The following is a 17804-nucleotide window of genomic DNA, read 5'->3' on the forward strand; positions in this document are numbered from 1 at the left end:
ACCAAAACTTTGAGCTGTAAGAATTAAAGATAATTAAAAAGCCAGCATTTATAAATAAGTCAAGTATAGAGTGTGTGAATGTTACTGTGATTTTCTTTGCAAATAGCTGCATTTGCTGTTTGTTTGTTGTTGTTGTGTTTTGCAAATCACTTTATTTGCAGCCTGTGTTTTTGAACTGTTAAAAAAACAAGTGTTTTTGAATGGAATGATGACTAGATCACAGACAGAGCAGAAATTACAGTGGTAAAAATCATTGGGAGAGGGACTTTCTCCTCTCTCCTCTGCACCTGAAGAAACATCATCAATGACAGAATCATTTCCAATGATCCGGGTTGCAAACCCCCAGGCAGGAGATGATCAACCCCCGACTATTTTAGTGTATAGAACATGGACAATGGAAGATGTTAAGAAAGTTATAGAAGGTGTCATTTCTTACAAAGCAGATGTGAATCAGTTTGTGCAGGACATAGAAATTTTGAGACGATCATACCATCTGAATGGTCAGGAAGTGCAGCAGGTGTGGATGGCCGCTTTGGGGCCGGATTGGCATTATGTGCAGGGAGATTGGCATCCTATTGTGATGCAAGGTTCAGGCCTACTGGAGCAAAGAGTTCAAGGGTTAAGGGACAGAGTAGTGGCGCGTTTTAGACGCAGAGCTAACTACACAGAGATTGGTAGAATAAGACAAAAGGATGAGGAAAGCTTTGATAATTACAGACTACGCATGATGTCTACTTTTAAATTTCACTTTGGTTTAGAGGATGATGGACGAGCAGATGGGCCCTATCAGCAGCAATTTAAAAATGCTCTACATGCTGGATCAAAAGATGCAATTAGAAGCTGGGTACAAAAACATTACATTGACTTATCCACGGGAACAGTGGAACAGTATGTGAATCACGCTCTACACGCTGAAAAGGTAGTGAAAGAAAAGAGAAACAAAAAAACTGCAGGTGCATTCTTTGAGGGAGGAACAGAAGAAGAAGTGTTTTATCATGGTGGAGGCAGCTGAAGCAGGGGAGGTTTTAGGGGACGTAACAGAAGAGGTTTCATAGAGGAGGACGTCAGAGAGGGGCTCAAGGTTACCCCTTCCCAGGTTGTTGGACCTGTGGAAAGGAAGCACACATAGCTCGGGGCTGCCATGAAATAAAGAACAAGCATGACTACGCCAGGGGACAGGGGGCCTTGCATTTTCTAATACAGGACTCCCTGAAAAGCAGAATGATGAGTCAGATAGAAATGATGAGGTGTTGATTAACTTCCAGGATTTATTGGCTTATGCAGATGTTAAACCAGAAGTTAAATTAAGGATAAATGGAAAAGAAATTGTGTTTTTGTATGACCCAGGTGCATGTAGGACAGCTATCAAAGAACCAATTCCAGGAGCAAAGCCTGCAGCCACGCGAGTTCCAGTGAAAGCAGCTAATGGTGAAACTGTGTATATTTCTCAGTCAGAGTTAGTGCAACTAACAGATCCTTGTGGAACCAGCTGTGAGTTATCAGTCCTCATGTTTCCAGAATGTCCAGTCAACCTGCTAGGAAGTAATGCACTGTGGTTGTTCAACATTGCACTCATCCCCACTTCTGAAGGAAACATTGAAGCTAAACGTAAAAATAAGATAAAGGAAGGCGGACTCTTTGTGGTAAAAGGGGGAGGCTGAAAAGATGTTTGGTTTGTAATTGGAGAATGTGGTTGAGAATTCAATTTAAAGATTAAATTTCAGGTCCTTGCCTGTTATAACTTTACATTACAGTAAAGCAGTGCTCCTCAGATATTTTTTGCAAGGCCCCCCCTAGGAAAAAGAAAATGTTTTGCGCCCCAACCAACCCCCCACCCCCATAACCCCCCCATCCCACTCACACACTCTCGGCGGTGACTATATATTAGGTTGGTATCTATAAAAATTGCATAAGTATAACTAAAATTGTATCTTTTAACATTAACAAAAGAAAAAAGCTAAATAAATCCACTTTCAACAAATATTAACTTTATTTAGCCACAGAAACCCTGTTCTTGTCTAAAACAGAAAAGAAGCTTAAAGTGCCTAAAATAAAAAAGATCTGTCAGTCCTTATTTAAACCAGAAACAGTTTGACCAACTGAACCATTTGATGCTGAGGATAATAATTCAGTCAATAAATAATATTAAATGTAAATGGATCTGAAACATTAACACAGTGGCACCAATAGATTTAACAGTTTTAGTCTGAAGAAATAGGTAAAAAACATTGTACTGATTTTTTTCTACATGATGGATTGTTTACTTATAAACTCATAAAGTGCAGCTGTTTTCCTGCATTACCTGCATTATTTCTGTCTAATACTGACACCAATTAAACGACAGGCAGACAAAGAATACATTTATGGAAAATAAAGACATGTCATCAAAATGTCTACAATAGTTGATAAAGAATGACATTATTAGCATGAGCTGAGTCATCTAAAGGCACAAGATGATCCAGGTGTTGTGCAACAAGCAGCGCTCCGCTTGCCCCGTTCCACCTGGCAGCCTGAGCCCACTACCCCGTTCCCCTTTCCTTCTGTGTGACGGGAGTCAGGAGCAGCTGCAGGGACGGCAGTTCACAGTTTCAGGCTGTTACAAACTCTGTCATATAACAGACATTAGGAAACCACGAGTGGCACAGATTTTTTCCCACCCACTGGGCCGCTGTCACCACCGCCCCCACGTTAAATTTACGCACCGGACAATTGCCCGTATTACCTGTGCCCAAAACCGCCACTACCGCGCGCCCCTCCCCCCTGGCATTGCACTAGGGGGGACGCACCCCACTATTTGAGAAGTACTGCAGTAAAGTGACTTAAAGTCTATTGCATTTTATTTTCTATGTTTTTGTGTTAAACTTAAAAAGAAATTTTAAATGGCGTCCACCCCCCCATGAACACTTTCTGTCCCAGAATATAAACTGAGAATCTGTCAGTCTCTCATCAGGGTGGCTTCTGTCTGCGGTGATGTCAACGGTTGGAGGGTAGAATTGATTAAGTTTGTTTTCACCAGACTGGGTGTACCTGGACATTTTGTAGAGCTCTCTTGGAAGTTCAGGTGGTCAAATTTGAATCCAAAAAGGAAAAAAGAATATGAATCCTTTTTTCAAGCCAGAGGTGGTGTGTGTGGTTCTGTGTGTGTATTTTGGTCCTGGACTCAGTTTGTGTCTATTGGATCTTTTCCCTTTGTTTCTGCTGCTTTTTGTACCATTTTGAACTTTTCCCCCTTGATGAGATCACAATATGGTCTGTCACACACTTGGGCAATAATAATGTTTTTCAACTTTTCAAATGATTCCACACAGGTTATGTTTTTGCAGTGAATTCATCTGATCTCCACTCCAGAACCACCACCAGGAGGCAGTAGCACTGAAATGGTAACAGGCTGAGCTTGTGTGAGAAAGTTTGGACAGGGGCAAAAGAAGATGTGCCTGCATGGTTGTGCAGAGTAATGTGTGTACTTGTGTGCGTGCCAGGCCTGTTTGTGCACTGACAAAGGCTCCATCCAGCCATGCTCCAGAGGGCTGCTGGTTCCCAGAGACCCTCAGAGGTTCAGAATCTCAGTACCTCTGTTTTCTGCTGCTCAGACAGCACAGAGCTACCCCCATCTCCTCCTCCTGGACCTGTGCTTGGATTACTCATGGGTGGGAGAAAACCAAGACCAGATTTAAGTTAGCAAAGTTGGAGGTCTGGGATTAGAAGATCGAGGACCTTCTTCTTACCGGAATAACAAACAACTTTGGATTTTTACTTCTTTTTCCCTGTTTTTTGTTTTTCTCTGAAACTCTGGTCATTTTTACAATTAGGAATTTTTCCAAAGAAAGGCTGATCACTTTAAACCTCAGCACTGGAACTTTAGGTGCTCCTGGGATTTCTCTCAATCAGTTCCAAAGCCTTCAGCCTCTGTCACTAATACTATTTCATATTGAATTGTGTCTAATGGCTTCGTCAGTCAGCCTGCTGCTGTGGCTGCTCCTGCCTCTGCTGCTCATTGATGCAACCCATGCCGCTCAGCGTCCGGAGCAGCAGAGCGGCACTGCGGAGCAGTTTGATGTGAAACCCCAGCAAACGTGGACTAGCAGGCAGGGAAGACGTTTAGACGAGATGCACACCTCTGAACGGAGCATGGTGCCGCCTGAGATGCTGGATCTGGACCAGGACCACCAGCGCCGCCTGGCCCGTGGTGCAGAAGAAGAAGAGCAACAGTCCACCTTCAGCCACTCCTTTGAGAATGAATGGGTGACAACACCGCAAGTTACAGAGTTCAGTAACATGACAAAAGTGGAGTCTGTGGGCAATTCCTCCAACCCTGATGGTGCTCCGGGACTCTTTAACCCTTTCTACCCTCTGGCAGAGAGCTTGTATGTTGCCTATGCCGTTCTGTTCCTGGCTGGTCTGGTTCTGGCAGTCGGAGTAGTGGCAAACATGGCAGTCATGTGCATTGTCTGGAACAACTACTACATGAGATCTGCCTGGAACTACCTCTTGGCTAGCATGGCATTCTGGGACTTCATGGTCCTAGTGCTCTGCCTTCCAGTCGTGGTCCTGAACCACCTTACCCACAGGAGGATCCTGGGTGACATCACCTGCCGAATGGTGCCTTATATGGAGGTGGGTAGGATTTCTGTCAAAGGGCGAGCAGGACCAATGATCTGACTGTAAACACTTAGACACCATGACATCAGGAGAATAAAATAAATGTAAAAACAGCAGTGGATAAATCACAACTGAGGCCTTGAGGGGGTAAGAAACAAGGTCAGAAGACACAAACAGCACCACACAAAACCAGAGAAAACGTCTGTCCTTAAGGCTATTGTCAGCTTCTTTAGGCTCAGCTCAGAGATTTCCAATTAAATTAGCTGCTTTAAAAACCAAATAGTGAAAAAGTATTTGTTTGTAATAAATATTAGTATATAAAATTAATAAAATACAACAAAAAGAGTCAATGGTGGGGAAGTTACCCAGAGGTCTGTGCTGTATGGAGAGTTTAGATGTTTTGAAATCAAAGGAATCCTCCAGTGAATGCAATTCTGGAATTTTCTGAAACACCCACTCCAATGAAAATTGTACTTTTGTGTTTTTAACATGTTCTTGTGTCATTTTTCTGATAACGGAGGATGTTTATAAAAAACAAATTCAGCTTAAAACTGAATGACTGAGAATTTCTTGTTCAAATCGTTGCGAGTCAGAAGCAGAGGATAAAATGAAATTGAAAAATACTTGTGGGTGCGACGTAGAAGCTACAATCGGCAGTTAAAAGCTCCCTGCTTTGCTCTATTCCGATGGACGAATAGATCCGTGAACGTCTTTGTTTTCCACGTCTGAGCTGGAATTTGGATCTAAACTGTACGGCTGGGTAGCTCCCTTATTGCTCATAACTTTTCTTGCACCACTAATGCTAGTTCGGGGTTGTGAGGGGCTGTAAGCTAGTGGGAGAGCGTGTTAACAGGAGAGCTCTCGGTTATGGGTGATGAAAAGGGGGGTGGGGTTGCTCTGTGCCATCAATCCCGTCCATTTTTTCGGAGGAAAATTTCTAACTACTGATGCTTTGAAGTAACTATGTCCTAGAAAAAAACACAAGTTATTTGATTTAGGCTAAAAATTGCATAATTGCAGATCATACCATGATTGGAGTGGGACTTTAAATTAAAAATTGTAGGTAAGTCATCACTTCACTGTTTTAACTTCACTAAAGTCAGTTTTTTCTGTATTTGCAAATCAAACATCTATGAGGCTAATTATTTCTGTGTGAAATTATTGATAAACTAAACATAACTTGTGTTGCACAAAAAGGAACACAAAATTTTGAGTTTAAATTTAGTTTTCAGCAGTCTTAAACTGAGATGTGTCTTTTATAAAACATGCTTTGGGGGTTGACTGATGCCGTTCTGCAAAGCTTAGAGGTTATCTCTGATTTAATGTAATGTCCCTGAGTCTTACTTTAAAATGGCAGGCAAAAGAGACATAAAAAAACAGCAGTCTCCCATTATCTTCTGAAGAAAAGGTCAATAATTCATAAAAACACACAACTTACACATAGCAAAATCTACAATTTGCTTTATTTGGATCATAGTTAGCCTTTTTTAAATGGCTAAAAATAAAATTCCTCCAGTTCATGAACAAGCCAACAGAAACATCCACCAATCCACTCATCCATTCATCCACTCGTGCTTTTTTAAACCACTTCTTTCCCAACAAAGACACTTGGATTGTTTTACAGGGTCCATTTAAAACTCAATGCAATTGTGAAAACGGTGGTTTAGTGGTTAGCACTTTCACTTCAACACAAGAATGTCGTGGTTCAAATCCCAGCTGGGTCCTTTCTGTGTGGAGTTATCTTGTTCTCCTCGTTCATGTGTGGGTCTTCACCAGTTTCCTCCCACAGTCCAAAAACAGGCTTCATAGGTCAAATGGTGACTCTAAATCCTCCCTTTGGCATGAACGTGTGGCCCCGTGGTGGACCAGAGAACTGTTGAGAATGTGCCTCACCTGTTCCCTGAAGTAACTGCTATTTCAGAAATGCATAAGTAGCAAAGTGACATGGCTAAGAGTTGGGATGGTTATTTTGTATCTATAGTTGCCTGCTGCTTTTATGTTCACTAAACAATTTTAACACAGCATTAGCATGTACAATGGAAGGATTATCCTGTTCTTTTTTAACTCAGCACACAGACCAGCTTTACAATCTTATTTTAACCCCTGTCCTGATGCTAAAGTAAGGTAAGTCTGGAGCTTCAAGGGGTTAAATGCAAATAGCTGTATTTGCCCAGTTTCAAACTTGTAAGCCATATCATACAGCCACTACTTACATTTTGTGCATATTGTACAGATGAAAATTGGTCATGCATGAAAGTATGTGGAAAAAGTGAGAAAAGTTGCTGTCCTTACATGAAATGTTCACAGATGTATGATGAATGAACCATGTGAAAAGCATAGAAGTACAGGATACTGGCAGATGAAGTGTGCATTATCAGAAATTAGTCCACACCGTGGAAGTCTAAACCATCCGACTTCTGCAAAGTCTGTTACCGTAATTTCTGACAATGGAAACTTCAAAGGCCATTAACCTGCTTATATCATGGTCACTTACACAATCAATAAATATTCCATCAGTTTTTAGTACTTTATTCTTGTTATTTGATCAGTTTAGATTGCTTTTTTCACAAAAAGCAGACTATTTTTTATGTGGTGCATGTTACCATGACAACGTGCTCCTTAGCTGGCTCAGCCGGCGCGGACCTCGACTGCGTCGGCAATGGAAAGTGGTATCTATGCTAATAGTCACGATGTGTCTAATAAAGCATCAGTTCACAGAGAAAGTTCACCTCTAACCGCTTGTTTTTGTCCAGATGATGAAACTAAAGTTTGTTTTAAAGAAACCAGCGCGGTGATAAAAAACATTTAAGCTAGGTGACCGGAACTTCTTTTTTAAGTGTGCAATATCACCATGGATTATCACTTTTTAATGCACACCCAGCAGCCAATCAGAATTGAGTATTCACCCGGACCATGGTATAAGTACAAATAAACCACACAAAGAAAACGTAAATCAACATTACCATAGTGATTATTGCTCTGTTTATATGTAAATCATAAGTGATTTATGAGACAATTACGTAATTTGAACTTAATATCTGACTGGTTGTAGTCGCCTCACTCATCATTGTGAACTGTGTGTCAGAGCTGAGCGGCCCTCTCTGAGCACGGGAAGGTAGACGCATGAATGACTTTGGTCTACAAGGCCTTGCTTGGTTTAGTTCCTCTGTTCTCTTCTGCAAAGTTCAATGTTCATCGTGGAAATATTTGCATGTTTCTACTGCCTCTGCTTTGCCTACTCTCCAAACTGAACTAAAATCGTTTGGTCTTGTTTCATTTCAATGTTTTCATTCTTTTCTGTGTAGCAGAGAAAGGGAGTCCATCTGTCAGTGCCTGTGTTTTTAACTTGTTACTGTTTTTTTCTACCTGGTTCAATCAATCAATCAATCAATCAATCAATCAATCAATCAATGTTCACCATCTATTCCCACTTGTCCAAATTAGGGTTACAGTAGTTTCTGGGATGTATCCCAGCTGTCTTCAGCTAAAGGTAGGATGCACTCTTGACAGCTCATTAGAGGCTCTGTTTGCAGACAAACAATCACACACTCATAAACAAGAAATACCTGAAAGCTTGAAAAAAATACATGTAAACTTCATCTAATACTGGCCAGGATTTAAACCAGGACCTTCCTAATCTGAGTTAACGGGGTAAAGCACCACCTGAACCAGCAGCCCTATCAAAGACCAATCCATCATCCTTGGAGACCACCCTCGTGTTTTGTAGATCTGGTCATTTGTTTTTGTTTATACACAACATCAGAAAGTTAAGTCACAAAGTTATCTGCATTTTTTTTACCAACATAAAATCTGAAATGGAACAATAAGTATATGGTTCTAACTCCCACTGTGGAAGGCAAGGCAGTGTGGCATGAAGGCCACAAGTCTGTGTCTGCTGAGTTGTTTTGGAAATCCAGCTTCCTCCAGTAGCAGCCGTCAGCCGCTCAGCTCTGTTGAGTCCAGTGTGTTACATATTCCCCCTGGCATCACACCACAGGCTCTCAGTGGGATTCAGGTCATTGAGTTTGCTGGCAAATCCATCAACACTCTGGTCTGAAAACCTGGGCTTGGTGCTTTGGCAGTGAGCCAAATCCACAAAGCAGAGGGGAACATTAAGTGCTCTGAAACCTCCTGGGAGATGGCTGTGTTGATCGTGAACCAAATGAAACTTTGTGGCTCACCAGCAGAAAACGGGACCCCCAACATCCACTGCATGTAGAAACTTCACGGTATACTTTTAGCAGCTTGGATTCTCTTGGTTTTTGAAAGACATATGGGTCTTTTTCATCTGAGAAGATGCTCCTCCAGCGCTTAGCCTCACGTCTTGTATTAAAGTCACTTGACAGAATCCAGGCAGCTGAAGTCCATGGCCCGCATACATCTGTGTGTGGAAGCTTTTTTCCGGGTCGGAATCAGCATTAGTCCTCATAAAATTCAATGGACTTTCTTTCAAAATCACACAGTTATCATTTTGTTCATGTACAGATACATCAGTCGATGGATAATTAAGGAACCAGTACATCTTTGCAGTTGTTTTGAAATAATTATGTGGTTTATTTCACACCCCGAGTCTTCAATATTTTAGTTAAGCTTTCACTAGTTGTTAGCTAAAACCTTTAAATCAGACGAAAACAACAACAAACTCTACAGGGTTGTATTTCCATGAATTCAACACAGTTTACAATCTTCTGGAAGCCTGAGAAATAATCATACAGGAGTGAAGCAGTTGGTCTGTTAGTATTTTTTCTTTCAAAATTATGCCCATTTACTTCAAATTTCTTTCATGAAATTAATAAAATGTCAAAAGCTAGATCATTTTTTTAAACGGATGCAAACATTTAAGCAGTGTCTGTCTCATATCGGTTTTTAAATATTAATTCCACTTTGTCCTCTAAGTAGTGCCAATGAGCATTGTTCATATTCCTTTCAATGGTGTCACATTTTTCTGAAAGAGGCCTTTGATATGACTCAGTCATAGATTTGATCACTTGACCTTCCGATTTGAGGGCAGTCACTCTACCCCAAGGCCACTGTTCTGTTTTTTTGGACAGAAGCGATGGCAGACCATCCCTGGAGTGGGCGGAGCTTTGCCTTGTCATGTTGTTTTTCCTACAACTTTAACTTGGCTTTCTGTTCTACAGGTGGGCTGCATGGTCGTGCAGTGGTTAGCACTCTCTCTTCACAGAAAGAAATTCCTGGTTTTGTGACCTACGTTTTGGAACTTAGTCTATATTTTGCACCTTAATGCTGGTGCCCGATTGTTTGGGCCCTTCAGACAGAACGTTGTCTGTAAAGCCTAGCTGGTCGTTGATGGTGAACCCTTCAAGCTCTTGCAGTTTTGGTGGGGATGTGCGCTGAGGGTCTCAGTCAAACGTGAAGCTGTGTTGTGTGGAAAGGATGGAAGGGAAGATTAGGACTTTGAGGACAATGAAAAATGTCATTTTGAAGTGCTATTGTGGAAAAGACATGAAGAGCTTTGTGTCACCAGCATAAAAAAATAAATATGCCAGTGAGATAAGAGATGTGGTAAAAATGATGACATTATATATTTACTCTTTGGAAGAATGAATAAAAAATATTCTCTGCTTCTTTCTGTCATATCTTTTTCTATTTGATTTTTAAAGATTTCCTTTTTTAAAGACTTTTAATAAAAACACAATTTAAATTCTAATTTAGTGAGATGCTTGTGCCCGCATTAGACGATTGGATCAGCAGTTCTGAACAGAACTGTGGACCATATTAGAAAAAAAACACTTGCAGGAAACATGTATGTAAACATGAAGCATGGAAACGTTTGTCAGTTATGTCTTAGTTTCATTGATTGCTTACATGTTGATAAATTGTGGACAGAATTCACAGGCCATTTGAAGAAAAGGTTGATGTTGGTTCTCGTCTGAAGCGTAACACTGAGGTTCTGTCTCCACAGGTTGTATCTCTTGGTATCACCTCCTTTACCCTCTGTTGTCTTGGCATTGCTCGTTTCCACGCCGCCACCTCCTCGTCTCAGTCAAATGGTCGGCGGGTTGAACGCTGCCTGTCGGTGCTGCTGAAGCTGCTGCTGGTGTGGCTGACTGCTGTGACGCTGGCCAGCCCCGAAATCTTTCTGTGGCAACTCAGCCAAGCAGTTTCCCCGTCCACCAGTCACATGGTAGATTCCTGCATCATCACGCCGTCATCTCCGTTGGCCCTCTACCTGCCTGACTCCCTGCACTCTCTGCTGCTCAGGTACCACCAGGTAGGATGCTTGCATCCACACAAATCCATCCATGTGCCCATTTATATCTCTATGCATAAATCCACAGTTATTGTTTTTGCTTTAAATGCAATTCTCACTTCCAGACTAAATTCAACAACAGACAGTACAAATCCCTTTTCTGACTCCTTCCATCTATCCTTTAGGGTCGCATGTGGTGGTGTTTTGGCTGCTACTTCTGCCTTCCTGTGGTCTTTACTATACTCTGCCAAATGGCTACCCGCAACGTGAACAGCGACTCCAACTCCACCCAGAAGGCCCGTGGCCTCGAAGACCGCTCTGACGGGCAGAAGCGTCAGCAGCACCAGGCAGTGGAGCATCAGCTGAACTGCACGCTGTTGGCTTTAGCCGTGGTTTACGGCCTCTGTGCTTTACCTGAACATGTCTGCAACATCACGCTGGCCTACACGCACATCACCGTTTCTGAAGACACAGCCTCCATGCTGGCACTGCTGCATCACTTCCTGCTTTTCTTCAAGTGCTCAATAACTCCTGTACTGCTGCTGTGTTTGTGTAAGGTAAGTCTGATGAAAGCAGAACCATAGAACTACTGATAAAATCTGATGAAAGCATTTAATGTAACCGTTGGGAAGTTTTAGCAAAAGCGATGCTCCTTAGAAATACTAGCCAAGACATCTTTGAAGGGATGTCTGTTGTGTTAAGGTTATTTTTTTGGGCCGTTTAGATGTGACGACTAAAGGCTTTTCTCTGTTAGTTCTGGACTTATAACACGAAATCATTCATCTGTGACTCCATAGTCAAAAGTTAAAAACTTATTCTAGTTTGTCTGCATATTGAAATTCCTATTAGCATTAGCACCACACCTGGGGGTAGGGACTCCAAGCCTTAAGGACCATCATGCTGCTGACAGGTGTGTTCAACCCTTTTCCACTGGCGCTTAATCTCCAGTGTTTACATTCTTCTGACTGCCATAACTCTTCAACCGTTTACGCAATCAACATAATTCCAACAGATTCTGAAGTAGAGGGTAGAAACTTCACAGTAGTGAAGCGCTATCCCGTCAACGTAAGTCGGCTGATTCTGTTCCAGAGAAAAGCCGCTTTTCGTCACATTGATGCAAAGCTGCTATGAAAAACCGCTTTTCTTTGCGTCTGAATCACTCGATTCCAGACGAATGTGTGAACGGTTGAGGAGTTACGGTATGCCAAGGAATGTGTTATTTAGATGACATCTCTGGTGTCAAAGGGTTAATGAGCTGTAAGGGCAGGTTACCAGGAAAACATGCAGCACACCAGTCTTCAAGACCTATTTGACGTCTGAGCACCAGACGGTCCCTCACAGACTAGTTTTCTTTTAAGGTTGTTAAAGAGGACCAATTATTATGTCCGTGTGACAAGGTTAAAATACTGATTTCCCAGGAACACATGCTAACAGTGAATAGCCAGAAAAATTTCTTTAAAGGCTGATGTATGAAGTCATGTTTCTGCCTGCGGAAGCCTGAGACTGAGAGTCTGAGAGAAACCCCTCTGAGTGTCCATCTGTGTTTCAGGCTCTCGGTCAGGCTTTCATGGACTGCTGCTGCTGCTGCTGTCAGGAGTGTCAACCGACTGCAGCCCAGGGCTCGCCGGGCTCCACCCAGGCCAAGATGAAAGCCGCTAATGAGACGTCTGTCTTCTTTGACAAAGCTAAAGACACATCAGTCATCCAGTCTATTTCCAGTTAGAACCATAAATCTTCTATCAGTCTGATTTTTGTCTTTACTCACCAATTTGCTTCTCATCACATTTACATTAGCTGTATGCATAGTTGTTTTTTTTTCTCTACAAATTCATCTGCTCTTTTTCTCTGGTTGTAACTATAAACCATGTCTGTGCATCGTGTTTTTTGGCTACCAAGTTAAGGCATGGTTTGTCTGATAATGCAGGGCTAATGCTTATTTCATGGCCAGGTTAGAAAGGTTGCTCTTTCTCCCACTGTGACAGCCCTATCCTCCAACTGTCCCTCATCCAGCATTCCATGTAAAGAGGACCACCGTGACTTAATACTGTGAAGTTTAAATGCTTTTCTGTAAAGTTATTTAAAGAAACGGGTGGTGAATTCAGTTTGCTCAGATGAGAAAAATAGGATGTGCTGCAGTGACGAGATGCTGCTGTGCATGAAAATTAGGGCAAGTTCAGCTATTTGGCAACATTAAAAAAATGTGAGATTTTAATGCATTCAGGCCAACTGAAACCCATTTTACAGTCTGTGCAAAAATCATGAAAAAAGAAACTCCCTCTCAAAGCTTAGATTTCCAAAGAAGGAAAAAACTGCTGTCTGTGAATATCTCAAAATGCATAAATGAGAGAATCTCATTGGTGATTATAAGTTCTATTCCAATTTCAAAATTAAGGGAATATTTGAAATGTGTTGATTTTTTTTTCATTTCTCTGTTTTTGATTACTGGTTCAGATCTGTGTTGTAAGGAGTTGGCCAGCTCCTGGCACCTGGTTCAGGTGATCCAGCTTTTGCATATGAGAACTGGGCTGGGCGACCCCTCCCCCTAGCCTTCCAAACAGGAAGTAGCCGCTTGTTTCAAGCAACCACAATCCTACAGACTTTTATAGAGAAATAAAATGCTGTTACTCAGTCATTTGTAATTTGTAGTAAAGGTTATTCAAGTTGTTAACTGACCAGTCAGTTGCCTCTAAAATAGTATTTAGTCTGGCATCCAATGTTTAAAATGTTTGATTGACAGGATCTCCTGAGCCACCTTTCAGGTGATAGGGGTGTGGCCTTCCAACAAGTTTACTACCGATTGGGAAGAGTGATTGCCATAGAAACCTTGACTGACCAAGTCAGACCAGTCACTGCTTACTGATGATTTCTGGTTCCAACATGGTGCCGTCCATTTCATGAATAAATGGCGATTGTATTGACTTCCTATCATTGGAACTGGAAGTAAACCATTTTGACGTCACATTCACTCAGTCCAGTTCTTGTTTACAGTCAGTGATTCCATCCCAGGATTATTAGGCAACATTCCATATTTGCCTTCAGAAAGGTTTTTTTTTTTATAAATGTTTGCAACTTTTCCATTGGATGAGGGCATGTCAAGCCTACAGCATGTCCTCTAATTGGTCTGTAACCAAAAACTATCAGTAGCTACGTCTCCATTACACGTCTGCACAAAACGTGATTGAACTTCTGAATTTTGAAAAAATACAATTTTTTTCCCCATTAAATCCTAATTATGCGAATAAACACAAACCAACTCACGTGATTCAAAAACATGTCGACGGATGTGAACAGAACTTTGATTGACAGCAGATACATTAGTAACACTTTATGATAAGAGTCCTTAATAATATATTTATAAGACATTAACAAGCACTAGTAATGTTTTAGTAAGATGCTTATAAGTACATAAATTACCATTTGTAAATGTCTTACAACTGACTCACAAGTTTAAATAAGCTGTTTCTAAAAACATTAAAATATCCCATAATAAACACATCATAGCCCACACTTTAGGAGGCTCAAACTATCAATGAAGGTTCTCGTTCATGCAGGTGGTGTAGTCTTGAAGTTGAGTCATATCATGGGAACTGTTAGCATATGTATTAACCCCATTCAAAGGCTTGTATAGATCACCCCGTTTGGTCACACTTTAGATTGGGGGGCTGCAAAACACTCAAACTGTTAAAAAGAACACTGTTAATATATGTATTAATCCCATACAAGCAATTTATAAATAGTTTGTGAATAGGATTAACAAATGCTAAGTAGTTTATTAAGGAACATTTTAATGTTAAAAACAGCTTATTTGAACTTGTAAGTCAGTTGTAAGACATTTACAAATGCTAATTAATGCACTTACATGCATCTTACTAAAACATTACTAGTGTTTGTTAATGTCTTATAAATAGTTTATTAAGGACTCTTATCATAAAGCGTTACCAATGCGGTAACACTTTATGATAAGATTCCTTAATAAACTATTTAGATTTCTGCCACGGCATTATCGCTCATCATCATCTATCAAAGAAGACCTCGCCGTCTTCTTCAGGCCGTGGAGCGGCGAGCTCCTCACTCATGGGAGGGGCTACGGATGAAGCCGTTTTGGGAAATGGTGGTGATTTTACAGAGCCAACAATTCCACATGACATGATCAACTTTTGATGAGCTGTGTGACGCTGTGGAACCTCTGGTGGTGTCCGCTTTGAAGTGACCAAGGCCGCCAGTTCCTACCAAGAAGCACATTGTCATCCGGCGGTCACATGACTTGTTTAATTAAAAACATTTGTTTTCATTGCAGTTTTGAGAAATGTATCAATTTTGATACACCCAAAAAACCATCTCCTCCAACCGCATACACTTTTTTTTTCAAAAAATGCGAGTTTTATCAAAATTGTCATGTTTCCATAATTTGCGCAAAATCCTGGTCAATGGAAATGCAGCTACTGGTATTTTTAAGTACCTTAATTAAAACTTACATGGAATCCGACTGTCATTCAATGTGTATCTTTCTCTCCAGCTATTAAACCAGAACTAAAATCAAGACATATGTATAAAGGTTGTTGTTCTATCATTAGTTTTAGAAGGAAGTCGCCCTTTGAAAAGTCTTTTTCCTTTTAATATTTAGTCTGAATATCAAATTCCATCTGTGTTTTTAATGTTTCTGTGGAGTGATTCAGTGTGTGAAAACTCATGTCCTGACTGAGATGACTGATGACATGACAACAAGCACAATTCCATGTGACAGTGTAGAAGTAATCAAAGATTCCCCAAAAAGGATTTTAAGTCTTTAACCCTTGTGTTATCTTAGGTGACCCCACCCTTACATTGACGTGTTCTCCCTACCATGACAAAGGTGGATAAAGTTGGAAAGATTTCGTGTAATCCATGGACACCAGTGAAGATCACAAATCATTGAAGAAAAAAGGTTCAGAGCACTGTCTAGTGGGTCTAGATGACCCAACTCTCAATGTTAAAGTGCCTAGGATAGCACAAGGGTTAACTGAGAGAAAACTCTAGTCAGCATCTAGTTCTCTCTTCCCTTAGCATCACCTTGATAATAAATCTATAAATCAAACATTACTATTTCTACAGACACAGAAAACTTCATGTTGCAATCCCGAATTTCAGTGTCACCTAATGTATTGAGAGTGTGACACTTGTGTTTTCAGCTTTTCCATCACATCTGTCATTTTAGATGAACGGTTTTTGACATATCTTGTAGATGCTTTGCTAAAGTTTTCTGCTGAATCAGAAAGAGGTGGTGTGAAAAATCCTCTCAGCATTTGTTAATATTTTGCAAAGAATAATCCATGTACACAATTAGACTGCAATGATGCTGTCTATATGCTGTTTGCCTGTTTAGTGCAAACAGCACAATTATAAACATGTTTTTTTTTTAAACTCCAAAATACAAATCTGTAGATTTAAGGTTTGCGTTTTCTTGAAGCATGTTGGCACAGACTTTGCTTTGGGTTTTTTGTTTCTTTGTCAATATTTACTTTTCTTGAAAATGTGCAAAGAATTTGATTTATTTGTCAGGAAACATGCAAGGATTTATCTCTATTTTCAACTGACACTTTATGCCACACTTTGTGTTGTGTAAATTCATCTTAGATGTAAAAATAAATAATATAAAATTAGTCCAGTATGTAAGATCCTAACAGTAGAAGAGTGCCCAAACGTGTCTCCCTCTGCTTTGTTGGTGTCCCTTGTGAATCAATAAAAAAACTATTTCTGTTGTGTTTTATGCATTAAGACTCTCTGCAACTTTTACTACAAAAATTAACAAGTTAAAACTCGTTCCGCAATAAATTAAACTGACCAACGTACTACCGCAAAGCATTTGTTTTGATCTTTGATTAGTGCAGTGGTTTGGATCCATATGAAGGTCTGAATGGTTATATCAGACCTGCAATATAGAAAATTTTAGATGGAATATGGTCTTTCTTTGGAAAACTGAATCAGCCCATCTGTGTGTAACCCCTAAAAGATCAAGATCCTACGGAAAGAAGATAGATGGAAACCATATGGCTCAGTCGCATGCACCCATCGGGGGCTTGATCTATACGGGTGCTGCAGATTTTTTGGGTTGTCCGGGGCCGTAGAAGGTTGTAGAGAGGAGTGGCTGCATCTTAGAAGTGGCTCTGTTGGTTTAGCAGCTGGATAGCTCGGTTGGTAAAGTGAAGGACTACCACGCAGGAAACCAGGGCTCGATTACAATGGTAATGGAGCTATGAACAATGGTAATGGTGCAATGACCATATAAATGGCGAGCAATTAACATCACCCAGTGAGGGCCTTTGGGCAAGACCCTTACTGCCTCCCAAGCGTGGTTCAGCTGCAGCTCCCCCAGGGGATGGGTCAAAGGCGGAGAACAAATTTCCCATTGTGGGATAAATACAGTAAAATAAAAAATAATTAAAGGACATGTAAAAAATGGCACGTAACATTGTCTCTTGTGTGGTAATTGTATTGAGACATATTTGTGAGATTATGTAAATGACACAAACTTATGATATATGGGTGACGCTTTGTCTAGTCGTAAGTAGTCCGTGCACTGGCTGCACGCACACGGTGTACATGTGATATGCCAGATGTCTGTTGGATGTCCACAAAACTACACTCTGATTGTCTAATTTCCTCATTTCTAACATGCAGGCTGCATACAAGAAGTGTGCAGAGTTTGGGGGGGTTAAAATGTGAAATACATATGACTCACCGGCGTTTCACCCACTATACCCTTACTTAACCATACAAGTAAGTAAGTGTTTGCTCCATCTTTCACCTGCAGCATGCCCGTTTAAAAAAATCTGCATGAACATTTTCGCTCTACGGGCTCACGAAGCGGCCTGTTTGAAATCATTTTCTTTACCACAGTTGTGATTTGCCATAGGTTTAATGCCATTGCTTAGTGTTTAGGTTACATTTTGATACACTGTAGGTCATCCATGTCTTTGGATTCTTTTCAGCGTCTGCTGTGCTGATCTTTGAG

General features: G+C 40.8%; 1 protein-coding gene across 1 annotated transcript; it reads left to right on the top strand.

The window, feature by feature from the left end:
• The first annotated feature begins 3490 nt into the window (after nucleotides 1–3490).
• Nucleotides 3491–16563, top strand: LOC101170331 (prosaposin receptor GPR37L1). Its single transcript, XM_004086327.4, has 4 exons — nucleotides 3491–4614; nucleotides 10526–10834; nucleotides 10999–11370; nucleotides 12363–16563. The coding sequence occupies exons 1-4, from the start codon at nucleotides 3943–3945 to the stop codon at nucleotides 12534–12536; spliced, it is 1527 nt and encodes a 508-aa protein (XP_004086375.1). The 5' UTR covers nucleotides 3491–3942; the 3' UTR covers nucleotides 12537–16563.
• Nucleotides 16564–17804: the final 1241 nt, after the last annotated feature.

Source organism: Oryzias latipes, chromosome 7, assembly GCF_002234675.1.
Source record: "Oryzias latipes chromosome 7, ASM223467v1".
NCBI classification, from domain to species: Eukaryota; Metazoa; Chordata; class Actinopteri; order Beloniformes; family Adrianichthyidae; genus Oryzias; species Oryzias latipes.